Source organism: Lynx canadensis, chromosome D4, assembly GCF_007474595.2.
Source record: "Lynx canadensis isolate LIC74 chromosome D4, mLynCan4.pri.v2, whole genome shotgun sequence".
Lineage (NCBI taxonomy): Eukaryota > Metazoa > Chordata > Mammalia > Carnivora > Felidae > Lynx > Lynx canadensis.
The window spans coordinates 8,086,526-8,108,101 of NC_044315.2; the positions used below are offsets into that span (position 1 = coordinate 8,086,526).

Sequence of the window (21,576 nt, forward strand, 5' to 3'; positions counted from 1 at the left end):
AATACGTATTTTGTAGACTCTTCCTCCAAGTGCCCAGGGACAGAAGAAATGATCCAATTTCAGAAGGCTAGTAATAGTGATGGTGGTGAGGACAGCTAACATTTTGGGGATACTTACTATGTGTCAGGCACAGTTTGAGGACCTTTATAGGTGACAGAGGATTGGACACTTAGCTTTTTGAGGTAGGTACCACGTTATCCTATTTTACAGTGCGTTTCTGAGGTTGATGTGGAAAGCTAAGGACACAGATGAAATGGTTGTGTGGCTGATGCCTGGTGGAGACCTGTTTCAAAGACTCAGACTCTGATTTTCGAACCCCAGCTTCTAATTGCTAAAGATAGAAAGAAAAAAAAAGTAACTCCAGAATTTTTAAATTTTGTTTAACGTATAACTATTTTTGAGACAGAGAGAGACAGAGCATGACCAGGGGAGGGGCAGAGAGAGAGGGAGACACAGAATCGGAAGCAGGCTCCAGGCTCCGAGCTGTCAGCCCAGAGCCCGACGCGGGGCTCGAGCTCACGGACCGCGAGATCGTGACCTGAGCCAAAGTCGGACACCCAACCGACAGAGCCACCCGGGCGCCCCATCTTCAGAATTTTTAGATAGAAAATAAAAATATCTTATTTTCAGCGAGCGTCAAAAAGCTGATACTCTGATGTAAATTTACACAAGGATTGGTTAATATGATGAGGAATAGATACAAATCCTCCAGTAATTCTGCACCAGTGTATTTTCTTGTACTGAATCGGGGGTCCTTCCGACGTTCCTAGATTATGCACCAAATTTGGCCATATTACAAATTACCCAAAGCAGTAAAGAAGACATGTGCCTTTTAAAGCTGTGTGTATGTGCTTGTTTAAATTTAAAGTCAAAATAATTATGAGACCCTTTTCCTAGCTTAAGAAAGAAGATAATAAAGGTATAAATTAAAAATACATTAAAATACCTCAAGGACCTTTATAAGTGCTCTAATACAAATAAAATACATGTCAGACTTATTCAGAATGTCCTTGAAAAGATTCCTTTGTCCCTCTTTAAAATCCCTCGCTGTGCGCTGATGTGTTATGTGTTTGTAAGACGCTCAATGGTGCTTTTGCTTTAATGATGCCAACGATGTATATATGTGTGTGAGATTTAGCAAGAATCGCTGAGATAGGCGGGACCTCATGGAACCAAAACCATCTTGCCTTTTCTTAGATTTGACCTCCCCTTAGTGCCTTTTTCAGTAGTTGTCTTACAGATACCTGGTTGCCAAATGCCCAGTTGGCGCATAGATTAAGTACTGTAAATTTTCTCAAGTCAGGGCCCAACACCTTGGAAACAGACATGCCTCTTGGTCTGCCAACCACCTCGTATGTTCCGGGGACTTCTTTAAGAAGATGGTCGGGATAATGGTAACAGGGATTCTAATTAATACCATGTGACTAATCCTGATGTGTGGTCTTTGCTTCCCTCACATCTCGAGGGAAGAAGGGCAGTGGGCAGGCGCCGGTCACACAGTGTGAAGACTGAGCAACCCCCTCACAGGCTTGTGTGGGTGTTGCTGGCTCAGCAGGGTTAAAACGATCTTACGTAGTCAATGCTGCCAATTAACCATCCCCATAGGCATTCTGTTTTCTTTTTCTTTTTTTTTTTTTTACTATATGTAAACAATGTGGATGAATATGACAGATTCCCCCATGAGGTAAAGATATAATATGAGTAAAGATCTAGATCAGAAAATACGGTGTAAGACACCTGTGTGAGCTCCGCAATCTAATACACACACCTCTTGATTTCTTTGCCTACTCTCTCCCTTACCCGATTTATAGGACAATCCTTTGAGCTGTCTTTACTCATCCATTATTCAGCCCAAGCCAATTAAGCATAGTTTTCTAGGTTTGTTCTCCCCATACAACGCTGATGGACTCCTAACATCTGTTGGCCATAATAGACCCGTAGATCATAGTCATATTAGCGTCTCTGAAATTTCTCAATTCTTGAAAGAAGGAGAAGGAAATTCAAGAAAAAGGAAAGGCTGTTTTCTCATGTGTCCCTCCCATGTTATCCCGTGCCTACACTAGAAATCAGATTGGAGGTTAAAAAATAAATAAAAAGGGGGGGCTTCTGCATGTTGAGGCTCAGTTGCATTAGCCCCTTAGGTGGTTGCCCTTTTCAAACACCAAGTCCAGAAGTGCCTGTGGGGGCAACACCTCGGGCCCAAATCCACTGAAATCCATAAAAGTCACCCTTACCCTCAATCGCAGCACTTGGTTTTCAATCATCAGTCACAACAGCAACCACAAACCCAATAATAGTTCTTACTATTTATTGAGAGCTCATTACATACTTAATGAAATCAAACTCTTGATCTGTCTACCAATGGCTCCTTCCCAGTAAATGGTACCACGATTCTCCCAGTTGATCATGCTGGACACCTGGGCATCATCTTTTACATGTCTTTCTGTCTGGACCCCTATGTCCACCCTGTTACTAAATCTGTTCTTTCCCAAACCTCCCCTAGTACAGTCAGTATTGTCTTATGAAAGGGCCAAGGTGGTTGTGTTATCCCTACTTAAAACCCATCATTGGTATTCTCTTCTGTTAGGTAAGGAACAAAATTCTTTCCTTGGTGCACGAGGTGGTACATGATCTGGCCCTGCCTCTCCGATTAACCTCCACCTCCCTCCTCCTATTCCTTTTGTTGCAATCACAGTGGTCTTTGCTCTGTTCTTATTCACCAAGCTTTTCTCATCATTGGCCCACTGTGTCAATGGTTCTTTCTACAAGGAGTCTTCTGCCCAACTCCCCCTTGCTCATGCTAAGTCTTACATCACGTCTTAAATATCAGTTCCTCAGGGGAGCCCAGTTCCCCCCCCCCCCACTACCTTAGATACCCCCGTTCTCTCTGATCTGTACATTTACTTTTCATTCTAGAACCTACACCACACTAATTGCATGGTTCTTTGTATGATGTGTGTAACCAAAGATTTAATGCCCTGGAAAAAATGAGCACTTTGAGTCCGGAGAACTGAATTCTCCTGATGGTTCTGACATTTATAGTGGTATAATCTTGGACAAATCTTGTTCACCGATGTTGACTCTCAGACTTACCTCTGAAATTTATTTGTTCATTTGTTTAATACATATTTTTTATATAAAAAGCAATTTTTTAATTTTTATTCTAGAGGGAGAAAGAGACAGAGCATGAGCAGGGAGGGGCAGGGGCAGAGAGAGTGGGAGAATCCGAAGCAGGCTCCAGGCTCTGAGCTGGCAGCACAGACCCCGATGTGGGGCTCGAACCCATGAACTGTGAGATCATGACCTGAGCCAAAGTTGGATGCTTAACTGACTGAGCCGCCCAGGTGCCTCTGTTTAGCAGATATTTCTTACATACCTACTCTAGACCAAATGCTGTAATGATTAGGTTATAATAATGAACAAAAGAGATTTTGACCTCGCATTCAAGAAGCTTACATTTTAGTTTTTGAATTTATATTTACTAAATATTCACATAACTGTAGAGCTACAAAATTAAAGAGAAATAGGAATGCTCGAAGCATGAGGCCTTCATCTAGCCTGGGAGGGCCAGGGAAGGCTCCCCCCCTGCCCTCCAGAAATGATGTTTGAAGTGAGATCTAAAGGGCAAAAAGAGTTCATAACTGTGTGAAGTTGGTGAGAATTGGGGGGTAAGGGGTGGAGAGAGACCACCGCAGGCACACAGAGACGTGCACACAGGTCCTACCTGAAATGGAAGGGAGCATGGCCAAGGGGAGGCTTTCGTGGAAAATCTGAAGGTCAGACACCAGCAAGACCCAATATATACCATCAAATTCAGTCAACAAGAAGTCAAATTGGATCAGGAAAGAAAATTCAAGTGATGTGCATACTACTTATGTGCCGGGCCCTGTTCTAAGTGCTTTGTGGCTATTAACTTAATATCTCACAACAACCCTATAAATGAAAATTATTACACCTGTTTAAAAAGTTTTTTTAATGTTTATTTTTGAGTGGGGGGGCAGGGGCAGAGAGAGGGGGACACAGAATCCCAAGCAGGCCCCAGGCTCTGAGCTGTCAACGCAGAGCCTGACGCGGGGCTCAAACCCATGAACCATGAGATCATGACCTGAGCCGAAGTCGGATGCTTAACCGACCGAGCCACCCAGGCGCCCCTTATTACACCTGTTTTACAGATGATGACATGAGACACAGAGCCGTCAAGTAGCTCGCCTAAGGTCACCCAACCCCTGAGTGGTGAGATCAGGCTCCAAAACCAAGCAGTCTGGCCCCCAAGTTCTTGCTGTTAAACCACCATGCTCGTCGCCTGCTGCACGAATGGGGGTGGGGCGAGCAAGAACGCTGCAGGATGGGGGACGGGAGCAAGAACAGTTGGGAAGTCAGCGAGAAGAAGCCTGGGAAGTAGTCACAAACTTGGCTGGACCGTCGGTTTTTGCCTTGCGCGCACATTATTTGGCGGACAGCCAGCTAGATCCAGAAGCAAGGGGGAGAGGTTGTCCTTGAAAGCAACTTAGGGACAGTTAATGTATCTTCATTAATGAGAATTCAACGGTACATTTGAGGATTAACAATTGTTTACATGCTTTGAGCAGGCAGGAGAGACCGATACCCGTTGTACACACAAGCACGGGATACGGGTGTACAAAACTACTGTTTTTTGCATCCCCATTAACACTACCATTTCGGTTGACGTGCAGACCACCATGCAATGGCGCCCCCAGAGGAAACAGATAGAGCATCACAGCCCAACACGTTTTCTTCTAAATGTCAGTCAGCTGCCACAGTAATGCTGACTAGTAAGTTATTTAAAGCATGTGCAATTTCAGAGCTTCAGGATTATATTTTTTGCCTGGGTGGTAAAAAGGAAACAGAACTTATTTACTGCTAAAATTATATACCTTTTTGAACTTTAATATTATAAATATACCCATAGACTCTCTGGGAGTGGTGCAATTTTAGGAGCAGGAATAAAACAGAATAAGCAAGTTGCAGCTGTTTGCACACCTGTTAAATAAAAAATTTTTTAAACTCAGGGCTTTCTGCGCAGCTCTGAGCGGAAAACTATCCTTTTATTTGAATTTTATGACTCTTTGGAATCTATTTGGGAGTTTATGGTATGTGTGCTTTTTTTCCTCAAAATAGACATAGTCCATTAATACATTCTCTGAATCTATAAATTTTGTTTGCTTCATAAAATGATTTTCTGTGGTAAATATTGTTACCTTTAATTTATTAAACATATTTCAATTCTGTCGTAATCTCATTATACTTACTTAATATTACATCTAAGCCGCCCATATAACCAATTTTTTGAAATAAAAAGTAGAAACCAAAAGATGCTTCACTTATTCAGATATGAATGTCAACATAAAAAAAGATGATACTTTAGTAATATTTTTAGGGAAAAAAATGGAAGATCCCTTAAGAATATACCATCCAAAGAAAAATGTGAATTTATCAAAATTGATGTACTCAAAGTAGACGAGAAAAAAATCTTCAAAACCTAAAAATTGGAGAAGAGCAATAATAATTCCACAGGCAAGCTTTTAGGATAAAAGTTGGGTGAAAAAGTTCCATTTGGTAGAAGGATAATCATGATAAATAAGCACGGATTCTTAAGGCAAAATCAATCTAATGAAAGATAAATTTCAGTGACTTTACTCCAGTGCAACTAGGGAATACACTGAAAACGTACCTGTGGAATAATAGATGTGCTCTAGAATATTTTAAAATGAATGAATTGCACCACAAGTTACAATCATTTGCAGCAAAAAGCTATCTTGGAACGGCAGGAGCTTAAAAAATGTAATGAATACTTGTCGAAAGTGATATCACTTATTCTTCATAATAAAGTTTATTCGTATGTACTAATTTTTTCTAATTAATTAATACAGGAACTGCCTCGTGATAATCACTGTGCGAAATGTTTCACATTCTTATTTAATATTCTCCAGAACCTTGCAAAAGATGGGAAAACAGGTTGAAAGTTTCCCCAAAGCAGAGCCAGCATGCGGCAGAAAGCAGGACCGTATCCTTCCAAGTCGCCACACGTGGGCTCCGTTCCGTTCACGTTTTAGTATCTCACCGTACAATTTTTTTGCAGACCTATTCAAACTTACTTCCGTCTGTACTGTTCAGCTCCCCCAAAGACGCACACATTCACCGTCACACACGCACCAGATGCCTAGTGTGGAAGCTTTCATTGTTTTGTCCCAGGGTTTCTTCTCTGCATTCCAGGATGCACCCTGATGGTCCCACCGCCCTTTTCCTCCCTACTGTTTGTTCATAGACGTCTAGAATATGCAAACTCACTGGAATATTAGCCCAAGCAAATTGTAACTGGAAAGCTTAGTCTGCTGGGAAGCAGCACCAACGATAAATTACACCCTTCCGCTCCTCTGCGCCCACCCACAGACCGGACCTAAGTCAGAATCATCATTTTGGAATTTGGAGTTTGCTTTTAGCTGTAAATGTGCTCCTTTACGTGAGCACGATTCTGACAGCTTGACAGTAAATCATCAAAGTGACCTCCCGGAGCAGAGGCACGGGAGGCCTTTCTTCTACACCTTCCTAAGAATTGGCTTTGTAGAAGCTCTCCCATTCTTCCTCCTCTTTCCTGGTTTGTCGTTCTGTTCCGTTCTTTCTCTGAGTGTGCGAAAAGCACCTGTTGACTCAGCCGCCCAGGGCCACAGCCCTTTCCTTTGGGACTCCTGCTCATTAGCAACCTGGACTTGATTTCCTTCCTGCTTGCTCTGGGCTGTAACCCCATCTCTTAGGCTCTTCAAAGAATAGACTTTCGCCTATAACTGTGGTCGAAACACAGTCTTCCAATAGGTGGTCAAAAGACATTCAAGGGGCGCCTGGGTGGCGCAGTCGGTTAAGCGTCCGACTTCAGCCAGGTCACGATCTCGCGGTCCGGGAGTTCGAGCCCCGCGTCAGGCTCTGGGCTGATGGCTCGGAGCCTGGAGCCTGTTTCCGATTCTGTGTCTCCCTCTCTCTCTCTGCCCCTCCCCCGTTCATGCTCTGTCTCTCTCTGTCCGAAAAATAAATAAACGTTGAAAAAAAAAAAAATTAAAAAAAAAAAAAAAAGACATTCAAGAAAGGAGGTATAGGGGCTCTTGGGCGGTGCAGTCGGTTGAGCGTCTGACTCTTGGTTTAGGCTCAAGTCATGATCTCATGGTTTGTGAGATAGAGCCAGGAAAGTGCTTGGGATTCCCTCCCCACTGCTCTCTCGGCCCGTCCCCTGCCCTCACTCTCTCTGTCTCTCGAGATAAATAAACATTAAAAAAAAAAAAAAAAAAGGAAGTACAAAAGAATGATGGAAAGACAGGTTGCCAATGTGTAGAACTTCTCACTCGATTTCATGATTTACCTACTGGATTCTTTTATCAGGAGAAAAAAACTTCTAGACCAAGAAGTGCTCCTTCTCCCTAAGATGTGTCTGTCAACATTTCAGAGACCCTCTGTACCAAGCCGGGCATTCATAAGTGCTTTCAACTAGAGATTAGTTCCCCTAAAGCGTTCAGAAGTGGGAAAAGAAGATAAAATAGTTCAAGAATTCTTCACGTACTTCAAGAACTAAAATGGTCATTGGACACATCAGGAAAGAAATCTCGGCACCCTGTTCTCTTCAGCAAAGTCCACCCCTGGGCTATTTTGCTTAGGAAAGAGTGAGCCTGGGATCCCCAACCGACCGACCGCAGAGCCAGCAAGGCGTGGGAGATCCTGCGGCACAGATTAGGCATGACAGCTCCCTCTGCTGGCCACCGCGACACTCTGTTATCCCCTGCCCTGTCCAGGTGGCTCTGGCCTTGCCATTGTCTTTCTGGTAGTTTTGCTCACAAACAGGCGACGAGGGTGCTTACTGGTCCTTCGATAAAGAAACGGCTCTCGTTTGAGATCACAAGTGCCTCAATCCACAGGAGTCGTTTTCGACTTTTCACCATCACTGTATAAAATACACTTTCGTAAATACGATTTTCTCCAAGTGTGTAGGCCAGATGTTTTGATACTAGAAGCACTTCAAACCTGACTCAGGCTACTTGGCACAAAGAGGACGTGTTTGCATGCCCCAGCCAGCCTCCACTGTCTGTCCGGTTAATAATTTCTGCAAAAGTGGGCATCTGGGTAGCTTAGTCACTTAAGCGTCCGACTTTGGCTCGGGTCATGGTCTTGCGATTTGTGAGTTCGAGCCCCATATCGGGCTCTGTGCTGACAGCTGAGAACCTGGAGCCTGCTTCCTTTTCTGTGTCTGCCTCTCTCTGCCCTTCCCCCTCCCCCTCCCTCCCTCTCTCCCTCCTTCTGTCTCTCTCCCCCTCCTTCTCTCCCTCTCTCCCTCCTTCTGTCTCTCTCATTCTCTCTCTCTCAAAAATAAACATCAAAGAAAAAAATTAAAATAATTTCTGCAAAAGAGGGGTGGTAGAATTAAAATTAAGAAATATCTCCCCTCAGGTAACAAACTGATGCCAAGGTTTCCTCTTAGACGATGAAGGTAGCCTCACATGAAGCCTGTCTTGAGTTAGGTTCTTTCTTTGGAACCCATGGTTTTATTTCCATAAAGCATATGCTTCTCAGCTCAGCCCCTAACATTTGCGGAGCCTAAGGTACCCCATGTCTTAACATTTCAAAAGTTATGAGTCGAACTCTAAGTAAAATCTATTCCGTCCAGCTGGGTTGGTAAATATGCCTTGATAACAACTTGGAAGGCTATGTTTAAATGTAAGATTCTCAGGCTCCCCGTGGATCCGTGCCAGAAGGTAATGACCTAGACCCAGCCAGCCCCTGACCCAGCGTCCAGCCCCAGACCACTTCTCTTAGGCATCACCCCCGATCCCATGCCGTGAATACCTCTGAACAACTCACGCCAACGTCCAGGTTGTGTCCAGCCTTGGCAAACCTCTGCCCCTCGTTGGCTCTCCCTTTTTTCTTCTGAAAAAAGTGAGGAGTGCACTTGGAGAAGAAATCTGCACGAAGGGAACTCAAGGCCTTTACGTAGGGAGTTCCAAGGTCTTAGATAACGCAAGTACGGTCTGAGCGGTGGGAGGGACAGATAGCCACCAAGAGGACACCTCTACTTGGCCCAATGATTTCCCTACACCGTAGAGAGGGCCACAGCCACAGGAAAGCCAAGGCGGGGCTCTTTATAACATGGGTCTCAGGACAGAGGCCCTTCTTGGTTTGGCCTAACGATCCTTATCGTTCAGTGTTCCTGTTGTTGAAAACAGTTCCTGTTGTTTCTTCAAGAGGAACTAAGGCTTCTATTCTTACTTCACGAATGCTTCTTAGAGATTTGGAAACAGGGTAAAGGTACATGTGTCACTGGGTTCCCAGCGGGTGGAGGGGAGCAAAAAATGACTGAACGGTTAGACCCGGGATGAAAATATGCTACCTGTGTACAGGGCAACCCTCAGCACATGTTGCCAGTATACCTGGCTAGTCCGAAGGAGAAGGACCGACAGCAATCGTAGGGCCCCTTTGGCTTCAGTTTGAAGCAAACTGGCAGAAATCTCGGCCATTGACAACACCATTTGGAAATACATTGGAAAAGACACTCACAGAAAGAAAAGTCACCAAAGGAACATGGGATTTTACCAAATGTAGCATAAGCATTCCTTGCACATTTTATGAAATTGGAAATCACTGTAAAATCAGCGACTATTTTCCTCCATTGTGAAACCCTGTACCGAATGCTCTGATTGATTTGGTTCTCATTTGGAAGACATTTCAAGAAAATAATAATGCTCCCAAATCCCCCAAAAATCCCCAAATCCCAAAATCTTAATCATAAGATTAAAATTCCAAGACCTCTCCCGCCACCACCCATAACGTCCAGAATAGTTGCCACTAGCTAATCCTTTTGTGATAAGTTCTACGAACTTCAGGCGGCAGAACTGAAATACGAGGTTGCCCAGCTCCATTGGAGCTGTAAAGTTAACAACGTGATGAAGTTGTAAAAACTCAACTTGTACAGTTCAGAACTTCACGAAGTTCGAGTTAAGTGTGGAATATTGAAAGATTAGAGTTGGGTCGGGAAGTTCCAAACCTGCCTGTGAACTATCTTGTTGCTTCTATAGGGAAGGAAAGCTTTAAAGCTCTCAATTCCTTTGTTGACTTCTCAGAAGACCAGAGAGAGAGAGAGAGAGAGAGAGAGAGAGAGAGTGAGAGTCAACTGGTTGGGCCAGGATTTACATGCTGATACTCATCTGAGTTCATCAGCAATTTCTCATGATGTGATCATCCCCATTCTACTAAACATAAAACACACACACACACACACACACACACACACACACACACATCCCATCCATGTTTAGGACACCCTTCTCATGGTATTTGCTTGAATCATTAAAGCCTTGGTCAGCACATAAGCCATCTTCAACTGCAGCCTTTGATGGAGTTCATAGTGTCAGACTCTCAAGTCAAGGTCTAAGGACACTTCCCTTCTCAGGCAACACATCTTGTGGTCCCACTCAGCTACAGCCATTTTATTTGAAGTCACCATTTTTATAGCCTTACGGTTGCATGGAATTCTGAGACTTTGTCACTAGTATTGGAAAGTTGAGTTTGAAGACAGTAGACCCTGTCTGTTTCACAAAAAGGAAATCTAAGGATCAAAGAGTAACATGTCTGGAATCCCATAGCTGATAGTGGTAGACTTGTGATTCAAAGCCGGGTCAGGCTGGCTCTAGACCCCATGTTGTTCTTCTCTACCATGCTGCTGCCTGTTTTCCATTTAATGCCTTTGCAACCTGGGCAAGGTATATCCTTTGCTTTAGTCTTAGTTTTCTCATCAACAAAATAAGCATGAGGAATTTCTTCCCAAGCCTGTTGTGAGGATAAAATTAGATGGGTATGCAGTTAGGCACAGGTAAGTAGGGGTAGGTAGATGGATGGAGTGGATGGTCGGGGGGGCAGATTGGCACATGTTAGGTACCTAATTTTTTTCTAGTTCCATTTCCTTTCCACAAGGATAGATAGATAGATAGGTCATTGATAGATACATACATACATACGTGCATACATACGTAGATCTGAAGCTATGTGTATTACTCAGAGAGACTGTATTTTGATTGTCTTCGACTCCAGGGCAGATTTTTCAGTATTGATTCTATGCTGATCATGTACACCATTAGACCTTCATGGTTTCGACCATATAAAGATAAGCTTAGAAGCTGAAATTCATGAAACAGATCATATAAAGGCATGTGGAGGCTTTAATAAAATTATGTTGCAAGGGGAAAAATAGCCTGTAGACAAATTTGAATGTTGAGACAAATGATTCGTGGAATTATGAAGACTCCAACAGCATTCTTTGGGTTGGAGCCAAAGTGGTAATCAGAGGCAAAGTAATTCAATGCTTTGGAAAACAGAGCCAACCAAATAGAATGTAGAAATAAGTCATTTAGAAAAAAAAATGGCAATATTAGGGAAGACGTATAATCATAATTAGACAATCATAGCTAGAGTTGTATCAAATTTGAACTAGTAGGAATGAATGAAAGGTCTTGTGAAATGGGGAGAAAGTGTTATATATACAGTTACTATCTCTGTGTAATTTATTCAAGTTAAAGGGTAAAAGTAAGTTCCAAACAGACATCGTATTCCAACTAGGAGATAGAAACCACTTCAGAGAATTTTACAGTTCTCTATTCTTAGTGCCTATGACAGCTTAAAGATCTTCTTTCCTAGAGCAAGCAGTTCATTGGCAGAAACTGGAAAAATGTACACTTACACACACGCGTACGTAATTTCTTCCCTACACGCGTGTATCAAAGGTTACCGCTGTGGCAGAACTGGGGAGCGGGATGAGATCGAAGCATCACTTTATCTGAATAGATTTTGTGAATCTATGTAGCGACTGACCCTGTGAGTAGCTGAGGCCCTCATATGAGCTGTCTTTTCTAGTGAAAACTTTCAACTCTTTGGCGTATCAGCTGCTAATGACCTTGGCCCCCAGGTCAGCAGGCATGCCCAGGGTCACGTGGTAAAGTTCACTGTGGGTTCTGCTGCATATGCTCCCTGTGGTCACTTCCTTCATCAGCTGAGCACCTGCCAGCACGTTGGCATCTGGCTGCCGGTCTATACGGCATAGATCCCTGCAGAACCATCAGGTTGTGCCGATACACGGGGGCTCTCTGGGGTCCTGGTAGACTTTTTGCATGCACGTATGATTTCAGCCAGCGTGCCGTAAAAACTTTCAGGCGGATAGGAAGCTGTATATAAAATTCAAAGTCTGTCAATGAAAACTGAAGCACGTGCGCCCCCCCCCCAGTGACAAATCTGTCATAGAAGACGAATTCGTGGCCACGTACTATCCCACGTCACCCCCAGTGAAGACCACAGAAGACAGAACCGAGGAAAAATATCAGTGTGTTCTGAACGGCTTAACCCGGAGGCTGTGTTTCCCCTAATAATGGGGGGGGGGGGAAGTAAAGGTAAATGGTTTCTTTTCAGGCAGATGTGGCAGGTTTTACAAAATATCTTAGATACGAATGGCAGGCAATATCAGGGGCACCCAAAGATGTCTGCATCCCAATCCCTGGGACCTGTGAACAGGTTAGGTCACAGACGCAGTTAAGGTTACTAATTAATTGACGTTAAAATGAGATTATCATGGATTATCTGGGTGGGCCCAGTGTGATCACAAAGGGCCCTTAAAAGTGGAAGGCAGGCGGGGGTGCCTGGGTGGTTCGGTCGGTTAAGTGTCCTACTTGTGACTTCAGCTCAGGTCATGATCTCACCGTTCGTGAGTTCGAGCCCTGTCGGTCTCCGTGCTGACAGCACAGAGCCTGCTTGGGATTCTCTCTCCTCCTCTCTCTGCCCCTCCCCTACCCCCCCAAAGAAATAAACTGTGGCTGGCTCTCAGAATGGAAGGGGGGCATACCACATGCCACGGGTTGTAAGCAGCCTCAGGAAGCCGGAAAAGAGGGAAAAAAACCCTAAAACACCTCTCCCTTAGAATCTGCAGAAATAAATACAATGCAGCCAACAGCTTGATTTCAGCTCAGGGAGACCCATTTTGGTCTTCTGACCTCCCGCGTTAGAAAATAATAAACCTGTGTTGTTTTAGCCACTGAGTTTGTGGCATTTTGTGACAGCAGCCATAGGAAATTACTACCGTAGAAAGCTATATTCTGAGTGAAATCAGTCATGACTTAGGGGTTCTAGGCTCTTCCTTCAGTATATTATTTATTCTTACTTCCTCCTCTCCTCAACATATGTACGTCATTTCTCCGTTGATGACTCCACCCTGGAAATCGTCCTCACCGGGACCTAGTCTCCATTGGCTTTCACCAGTGGAGAACGTGACGTTGTCAGACTATCTCCTCACACCTTCACCTACTGTCCAAATTGGGACAAGCTTCCCATTAGGGAGACTCCCCCCACCCCATCTGAACTACTAACACGTGTCACCTTTGCCCACATCTCTTGCCTTGCAACCTTCCCTGTAATATTTTCTCATGTCCCAGACATATTCCCTTTTCCCCCACTAATTCCCACAATTAAACACCAACCTTGGTCCATCTCTGTCTCTCCGTGCTAGCCTCCAGAGAAAAAAGAGGAAAATTAGTCCTTTGACGGACTTCCATCCTGAAGAGTCGACCTCACTTTCTTTCCTTGTGACCTGTTGATGCCCATGTGCCTGAGCCGTGCTAGCTCTTTCTGGTTCCATATCCTTCCTGTGACCAACGTCTTCACACCTTCCTTAAAGATAAAACCTTGCATTCCCTTCACTGTTTGTAAACTGGGGACCTTAAGAGGTTTATGGGCTCTTCTTCCAGCCAGGGCTCAGCCCATCGTCCATTTTGGTAACTAGCGTTTTACTGGAACACAGTCGCACCCTTTCACGTACCTATTGTCTGTGGCTGTGTTTGCCCTAGAGTGGCAGAGTTGAGTAGTTGCGACAGAGCCACAAAGCCTGAGGTACTTCCTGTCTGACCTTCCACTGAAAAAAAAGTTTGCCACCCGTTGTTCTAGATCCTATATTTTCATAATCCGATGCCACCAGAAAATCAGTTAGGCTCTTTTGGGCGTAGTAGCTTAGTCAACAGGGTGGTTTTAGACGTGGACAGCTGATATAGACGTGGACGGCTGATATCTCAATGAGCGAATAGAACATGTTTGTGTGTGATTGTGTCTGTCTACCTGTAAGTCTGGACATACCGACGGATTTTCTAGGAAGACGAGGTTTCTAGAGGGGATGCTTACCTGCCTGCCCAAGAGGATGTGGTTATGATGACTCCCTAATCCTCTCTCCCCAGGATGGGGGGGAAACTCTTCCAGCAGGGAACGTGTTCCCACGGGTGAAGTCCTCATCTCAAAGCTTTCCTTCTGTCCCTGACTCCTGTCCCCAGTCTCTGCTTTGTGGCCCCGCCTGGGCTCCTGCCCGTTGGCCGTCTGCACCCCGACCTCCGCCGCCTTGCTTCAGTTTCCAAGTGTTAGCACACACGCCTTACCCCCCTCCCTCTGGAAAGTCGCCAGCTGCTGGATCTAACGGGTAGTGGGCTCTTCGGGGCCCGTGTGGGCTGCGTCTCCCGAGCTGTGCCCGGTTCCGGTCATGGTGCCCGTGCCCCAGGACAGGCGGCAGACCCGCTGGTCCCGTGATGAACCACTCTTCAGCCGATGGGCCGCAAGTCAGGGTCGCACCCGGGCCCTCCCTCAAGGGTCCTGCCTGTGTGTCGCCCACTTATGCTTCCCAGCCATTACCAGCCTCCTCATGAAGTTGTGGTCTCGCCCTCCCACCACAGTGGTCAGTCGACTCTTGTCCAGGAGGGCGTGCGTCATTAGGACCCTTGTCAGGACCCGGAGGAGGTGGTTTCTGGGATAGGAGGCTTTTCTTCCTGAAACACTAGATATCCGTCCTGTGTGTTCTATTCGGTTTCTCCTTCCCTATTTCTCACTCTGCTGGCAGGATTTTTTTTCCTGTGTACATCAAAGGCCAGATGCTTTCTAACCCCAGAGCTCATTTTAAACCCCTTAATTTATTTTCCTTCCTCCATGTATGGATCGTGCACACTCTCTTTTTTTCTCTCTCTCTCTCCCCCTTTTTCTCCCCCTCCTCCCCCTTTACCCTCTCCCGCTATGTCTCACATTCCTAAAGTGAGGGTCAGAATACGTGGTCTCCTACCCCCCACCGCCACGTTTCCTACAAACGTTCTACAAATCAGTTCCTTGTTTTTAATAGCGGTAAGATTCAACCTAAGCTCTCTACCTTGCCAAATTCGTCGGTTTTCTCTGAGGCTGCACTGAAGAAGCAAATTCATTCGTTTGGTATGTAGTCCACCTTTGATATCTATCAGGTGCCGAGGTAGATCCTGGGACCCATTTACGCAGAGGACAAACAACAAGGCCCCTGCCCTCACGGCCCCGGCACTCGGGTTGGGAAGTCAGATGTTAGAAGAGGAAGAAATGTAAGTGTTGGGTGTTGTAGATGCTTGGGAGGAAGCGATTCAACCCGACAGGGAAGGAGACGCTCAGATAGACCTGTCAGGAAAAGCCTCTCTGAGGAAACCATCTTGAGGAAGTGATATGGAGGTCATGGTATTTGAAAGAAAGCCTATCATACACGGAGCCGTGAAAGTACTTTATAAGCTCTGAGATGTCACCTTGCCAGGCAGTGGCCCCTCCAGTGCCCTGTGCAGCAAGGGAACTTGGCAAGCTCCGTCATTTTCCCAATTGCTGGAGCTAAACCTTGACGGTAACCTCCGTACTTTTCTGGCGAACCTCCATTTTGTTCATCCAGATCCTTCCGAGTCTTCCTTCTCTTTTGTTTCTGGTTTGTGCCGGTCTAGTCTCAGCGCCTGTCATCTGTCCCCCATCTGTGACGCTGTCTTCCTTATGCCGACTCCCGGTCTTCTCTGCCATCATCGTTCATGTTCTGCCGTCCAGCCGCCCTGACCCTGCGGCCCACCCCCAACCCCCCACCGCTGACTTCCCTTTCTGAGATGCCCATGCTTCTAAAACCATCTCAGCTGTCCTAGGCTGCTTCCTTTCGTTGACTAAACCACCTGCCCTTCCTGATATAAACAACTTCTGACCCTCACCTCCAGAAAGAGGGGATAGACTGGAACTGGCTGGCACAGTGCTTAGCACGTAGGAAGCTTCCAGTAAATGTTCGTTGACTAACGCGTGAATGCACCGATTCCGGAAATCGCGGCCTGTCTCGTGGTTTTTTTCCTTAATCGCATGTGAATTCTTTCCTCACGTGGGAAATGCACGTTAAAAAGCTTCCCCTTCTTCTGTATCGGGTACCAAAATCCTACCTCTCCTCACCAGATTTTTATTTTGAACCCACTCTCTCCGTTTGCCATCACGTGCGACTTTGTTACTGATCCCAGAGACACGAGAGGCGCCATCGGTGTCCCTGAGATTACTTGTACCGTGTTCAGCACCCCGCAGGGGCACAAGCCCAGAGTATTTAGTTGGCACGTGTTTATTTACGAAGGACCACAGCAGTCGTGGAAATACTGGTTGCGTGGTGATTTTTAGCATCCTGAATAACCGAATGCATTCACTCGGGCTAAGCAGAAACTTTCCGAGGGAGACCTTTACATGAAGGAAGTTGCTGTGCTTCCAGCTCAACAGCAACTTAAAAGCAGTTTCCTTGGGGCGCCTGGGTGGCGCAGTCGGTTAAGCATCCGACTTCAGCCAGGTCACGATCTCGCGGTCCGTGAGTTCGAGCCCCGCGTCAGGCTCTGGGCTGATGGCTCGGAGCCTGGAGCCTGTTTCCGATTCTGTGTCTCCGTCTCTCTCTGCCCCTCCCCCGTTCATGCTCTGTCTCTCTCTGTCCCAAAAATAAATAAACGTTAAAAAAAAAAAATTTAAAAAAAAAAAAAAAAAAAAGCAGTTTCCTCGGAAGAAAAATTCCAGATGCGGCCAGAGTTTGGTGTCAGCCACGTTGTGTGAGACTGTTCATTACTAATGGCAATAATAATTTAGTGTCAGGCAGCCTTTTGAGATTTTTTTGAAAACAAATGGAATATTCACATTTCATTCGTCTGTTTACTTATTTATTTTTAAATACAGTTTATTGTCAAGTTAGCTAACACACAGAGCACGCTGTGCGCTCTGGGCTTCGGGAGTAAATTCCCATGATTCATCGCGTACATACAACACCCAGGGCTCACCCTACCAAGTGCCCTCCTCAGTGCCCATCACTCATTTCCCCCTCTTCTCCTGCCCTCAGTTTATCCTCTGTATTTAAGAGTTTCTTGGGGTGCCTGGATGGCTCAGTCGGTTGGGTGTCCGACTTAAGCCTGGGTCACGATCTCGTGGTTCGCGGGTTCGAGCCCCACATCAGGCTCTGGACTGACAGCTCGGAGCCTGGAGCCTGCTTCACATTCTGTGTCTCCCTCTCTCTCTCTGTCCCTCCCCCACTTGTGCTCTGTCTCTCTCTCAAAAATAAATAAACATAAAAAAAAAATTAAGAGTTTCTTACGGTTTGCCGCCTTCTCTGTTTGAAACTGTTTTCCCCCCTTCCGTTCCCCCATGGTCTTCTGTTAAGTTTCTCAAGTTCCACATATGAGTGGAAACATATGATACCTGTCTTTTTCTGCCTGGTTTATTTCACTTAGCATAATACCCTCCAGTTCCATCCACGTTGCTACAAATGGCCAGATTTCATTCTTTCTCGTTGCCAGGTAGTATTCCATTGTGTATGTAAACCACATCTTCTTTATCCACTTATCAGTTGATGGACATTTGGGCTCTTTCCACAATTTGGCTATTGTTGCATGTGCCCCGAGGAATATTCACATTTTAGAGGTTATAGAGGTATGTTTAAGACTCCTCTCTGCAACATATTTCCAGAATTGGATCTTAAGTGTCATTAAGCATTCATTTAAAAGATGTATAAACCTTACTGTGTTGCATCAGTTAGAAATAACTTATAAAGGATCCTTCAGCTTTGGGCATTCTGTTTTTAGTTCTAAAATATTTAAATAACACCAAAAATAGATGAAGAGGCCCATTGATTTTGTTTTTGTTGCTTAGATTCTTTAATTCAAGACATTTTACATAATCTAAACTGTGATTTTTATTTAGACTACCACGTGATCAGGAACAACTCCCAAACCACAGTTCGGTGTTGATCATTCTATATCTGTTGCCCAACGGGATGTAACCATAAAGTAATGGGACGCTTTTCCCAAAGACAGATTCTCGGAGTTATGGATCCAGGAGGCCCTTGTCCCCTTCAAAGCAGTCACCTAGGAAGGCTACACGTTTGTGCCAATAATGCTGCCATAGCTCCACATGCTGTGGAATGCCTCTTTTTAAACTATCTCTGAACTGCTAAGGAATAACAGTAACACGACATATTATTTTGAATATCCTGAATTGTGACAGAGGTGAATTTGCTTTTTAGTGAGTAGTCAGAAATCATCCCAGGACCTCTGGCAATCACTACAATTTGGAGCGTTATCTGCAGTCACAATTGGATGTAAAATCACAAGATGGGCTTTCTTGAACGATGCATAAACTAACTCTTGAACTCGATCGTGAAAGGAATTCCAGAGCCTTGGACCTCGGAATAAGTGTAAACGCTCCCACGATAGCTACTATGAAGAGTAATACACGTGTAGGTTAAGGGGGAAAAATGTGTGTGTATGTTTGCAAAATAAGGTCAGTTTTATTACTTTCGTTAAGCTTTCGAACCAAGACAGAAAATAAAATCTAAGCTGAAGGTTATTAATGGTGCCATTTTGTTTTAAGGTCTTTCTTGTTGCATTGGTAACAGACACATCCTTTCTTTCTAAAGATGGGACCGTGCTATCAAACATCAAGTTAGAAGAGAAGTCTCTGAGATTTTTTTTAAAAAATGAACACTTTACACTTTGGGGTTCCCACTATGCTTTTTATTTCTGTTAATGAAAGCTTTAAAGAAAGAGTTCAGCCAAGCAGCTGGACCAAGTTTCTGTCATGTCGCCTCCCCGGGGAACTTTTGGACTGCCCATGGGGGTGGAGCTGATCTGCCCTCCGTCACCAAATTTCCAAATTTATCCCACCACATCCGTCGTCTGCAGGCCAGCCAGGCCCCTATTTCTTCACTGCTCAGTTGAAATAATAATGAAAAGTAAAACGAAGCAAAGAAGGCAGAGAGAAATTGTCATCCTTTGCAAAGAGGCCAAGGCAGACAGCTAAATTGTGATACAGTTGAAAACTGTTCAGATTCAACAAGTTTGATTGGAAAATTAGGTGACCCGTGTAGTTAGAGATCAAAATGGTCACTGGTTTACAGTTTTAAAAAGTCCTACCGTGGCGTTTTTGCCTCAGAGTGATAGAAGGTTATTTTATTCTACCTGTTAATAACTGTTGCCCACATGACTATTGTTTTGCAGTTTGGTGATTTAAATGCTGTATCTCCTGGAAATCTGGATAAAGGTAAGAAGTGAAAATAATGTCAAGGACTTTTTTTGACTGGGAAATTCTCAGAGAAAACTGTGGTGTGTGTGGAAACGACACACAACCCTAGATGAATATGACGGCCATGTCTTTGGGAATCTGCGGTCTTTCTTTCTCCATTTCTATACCTTCTTTATGTCGGGGATATTAAGTGCCGGAATTGAATGTAAATGCAGTCACAAACTCGTCTTGACTTTGGCCTGCCGTTCAGCACAGGTAGCGAGAAATTATTTCTGACCGTTGCCAGAGTCCTGGCGAAAAGTGATAAAATTTTATTCCAGGCCCACTCAGCAGGAGAAAAGATTTCTCAGCCCGCCCCTTCTCACCAGTTCATTCTTTTCACTGGAAAAAACAAGTCAGAGACAGCAGTGATGTTTACAGTAAAAAGCGAGATCAGTAGTGGGGCAGAGGAGAGGGTGCAGATGCGTAGTCTTTAGATTTTAAAACCACCTTTGCTACTCAACAGAGACAACATTGCAACTCAGCTATGTATTCCTGAAGAAACTTGGGATCTTGCAGACCACACAGAAAAAAGGAATAGGGCTCAGGGAAAATGAGGTCAGGATAGATAGAGCCCATGCAAGCAAAAGCCATCCTAATAAAAATACCAGCTCAGGGGCGCCTGGGGGGCTCAGTTGGTTAAGCGGCTGACTCTTGATCTCGGCTCAGGTCGTGATCTCACGGTTGGTGGGTTCGAGCCCCGCATCCAGCTCTGTGCTGATGGCTCGGAGCCTGCTTGGGATTCTGCCTCTCCTTCTCTCTACCCCTCCCCTGCTTGTGCACGCGCTTGCCCTCTCTCAAAAATATACTAGCTCAGTTTAAAAAAAAAAAAACAACTCTAAAATGTTTACTAAATAAGCACAGCAGGATGTTTACTAAATAAGCACAGCACTTTCTTCAATAAAACAAAAACGAAAAGTGAAGGTATCCTGAGGTTTCCAGGAACTGAGTTCTGGAGTCAAGGACAAAATGCACAGGCAGGGGGATACTGAACAATAGCCCTTCCAGGACAGAGCCAGAGCTGGTGGGGAAACTGAGGCAAGAGGCGGGGCTCGGGGAATCCGTACGCGAAGGACAGCACTCTTCTCTGGAGCGTTCTGCACCAGGGTCTTTGTGGGTCTGGGCCTCCTCCGCCCAGGCGGGAGTTGAAACCCGTGTCCGACCTGAGGCAACCCTGAGGATGCCCCGAGCCAGGTCTTGTGACCCACGCGCGAGCGTCTTTGTCGCCGGTGCAGAAGCGTGGACGGTGTTCCTCCTTGGCCACTAAATGGCCGCCAGCCTTCTCTGTCAAGCGCTGAACTGAGACAAAGTCCTCACTGAACTTCAGTAGTCCCTAACGTTAGTTTCTGTGCACCAAACTCCTGTAACCTTGAGGGTGTTTCTAGGACATGTCTTTGAGTCTGTACAAGAGTAGAGAATGGCTACGGAATTGCCTCCATTTGCCCTCACAATTGGAGAAAGGGCTTGCTTTTCGTGGACCGCCTTGTAGCGTTTCCCTGGGAACCCCGTCGCCCACAAGTGGGCCTAGAGAGAAATGGCCTCGGAGACTTAGGGGAGTTCAGGCCATTATCCCATCGTCAGTTCCGTGCACCACGTGGCCGACGAAAGGGCCTTCTCCACTCTCTTTTCTCCCCTACCAGCTCAAAATGACTTCTTTCCTTTCAGTGCTGCCTCTTTTATTATCTCGATACTATTTCTCAGGCAGAGAAAAGTTGGTGCAGAGGGAGTCGGGAAGCAGTGTGATTTATCCTCACCTTGGGGTGGCCCCGGTGGTCCCATCCATCCCCGGACCCCGTGCTTCTTGGAATCTGGCCACACTGGCATGAGTCGGGGCCTGGGTTTCGAATGTGAAATCTCCAAGTGTTTTTGTGGCCTTTTTCCACAATTTTTTTTTCCCCTGATAATAAAAGTAATTCTAGCTCTATATAAAAATTTCAAATAATACGGAGATGTAGGAACTATAAAAAGTGAATCTTCATGGTCACAACCCTGAGAGACCAGTAAGAACTGAGTGTGAGTATCCTTCGAGATATTTTTTTTGTTTGTTTATATATAAGCAAATACAAAACCAAAACGCAAATGTGTCGTACAAATGTGTTTCAATGATACCCTCTTCAGGAAGCAACTGTCTACCAAATGCATCCCTTTCCCTGCAGCCCACTAGCCCTTTGAAGGTGC

General features: G+C 45.1%; 1 protein-coding gene and 1 long non-coding RNA gene across 4 annotated transcripts in view; one reads left to right on the forward strand and one right to left on the reverse strand.

The window, feature by feature from the left end:
* RFX3 (regulatory factor X3) overlaps positions 1 to 21,576 on the forward strand; it is a 295,133-nt gene that overhangs the window by 266,572 nt on the left and 6,985 nt on the right. For all 3 annotated transcript variants that reach the window (XM_030294372.1, XM_030294370.1, XM_032595640.1), the window contains one exon: positions 19,335 to 19,377. In XM_030294372.1, coding sequence (XP_030150232.1) covers positions 19,335 to 19,377 — 43 coding nt within the window. The remainder of the gene's footprint in view (positions 1 to 19,334; positions 19,378 to 21,576) is intronic.
* On the reverse strand, positions 11,520 to 13,838 carry LOC115500056. Its single transcript, XR_003964360.1, has 2 exons — positions 13,512 to 13,838; positions 11,520 to 12,209 (listed from the first exon to the last, which is right to left on the reverse strand). It is a non-coding gene; the product is annotated as an uncharacterized LOC115500056 (long non-coding RNA).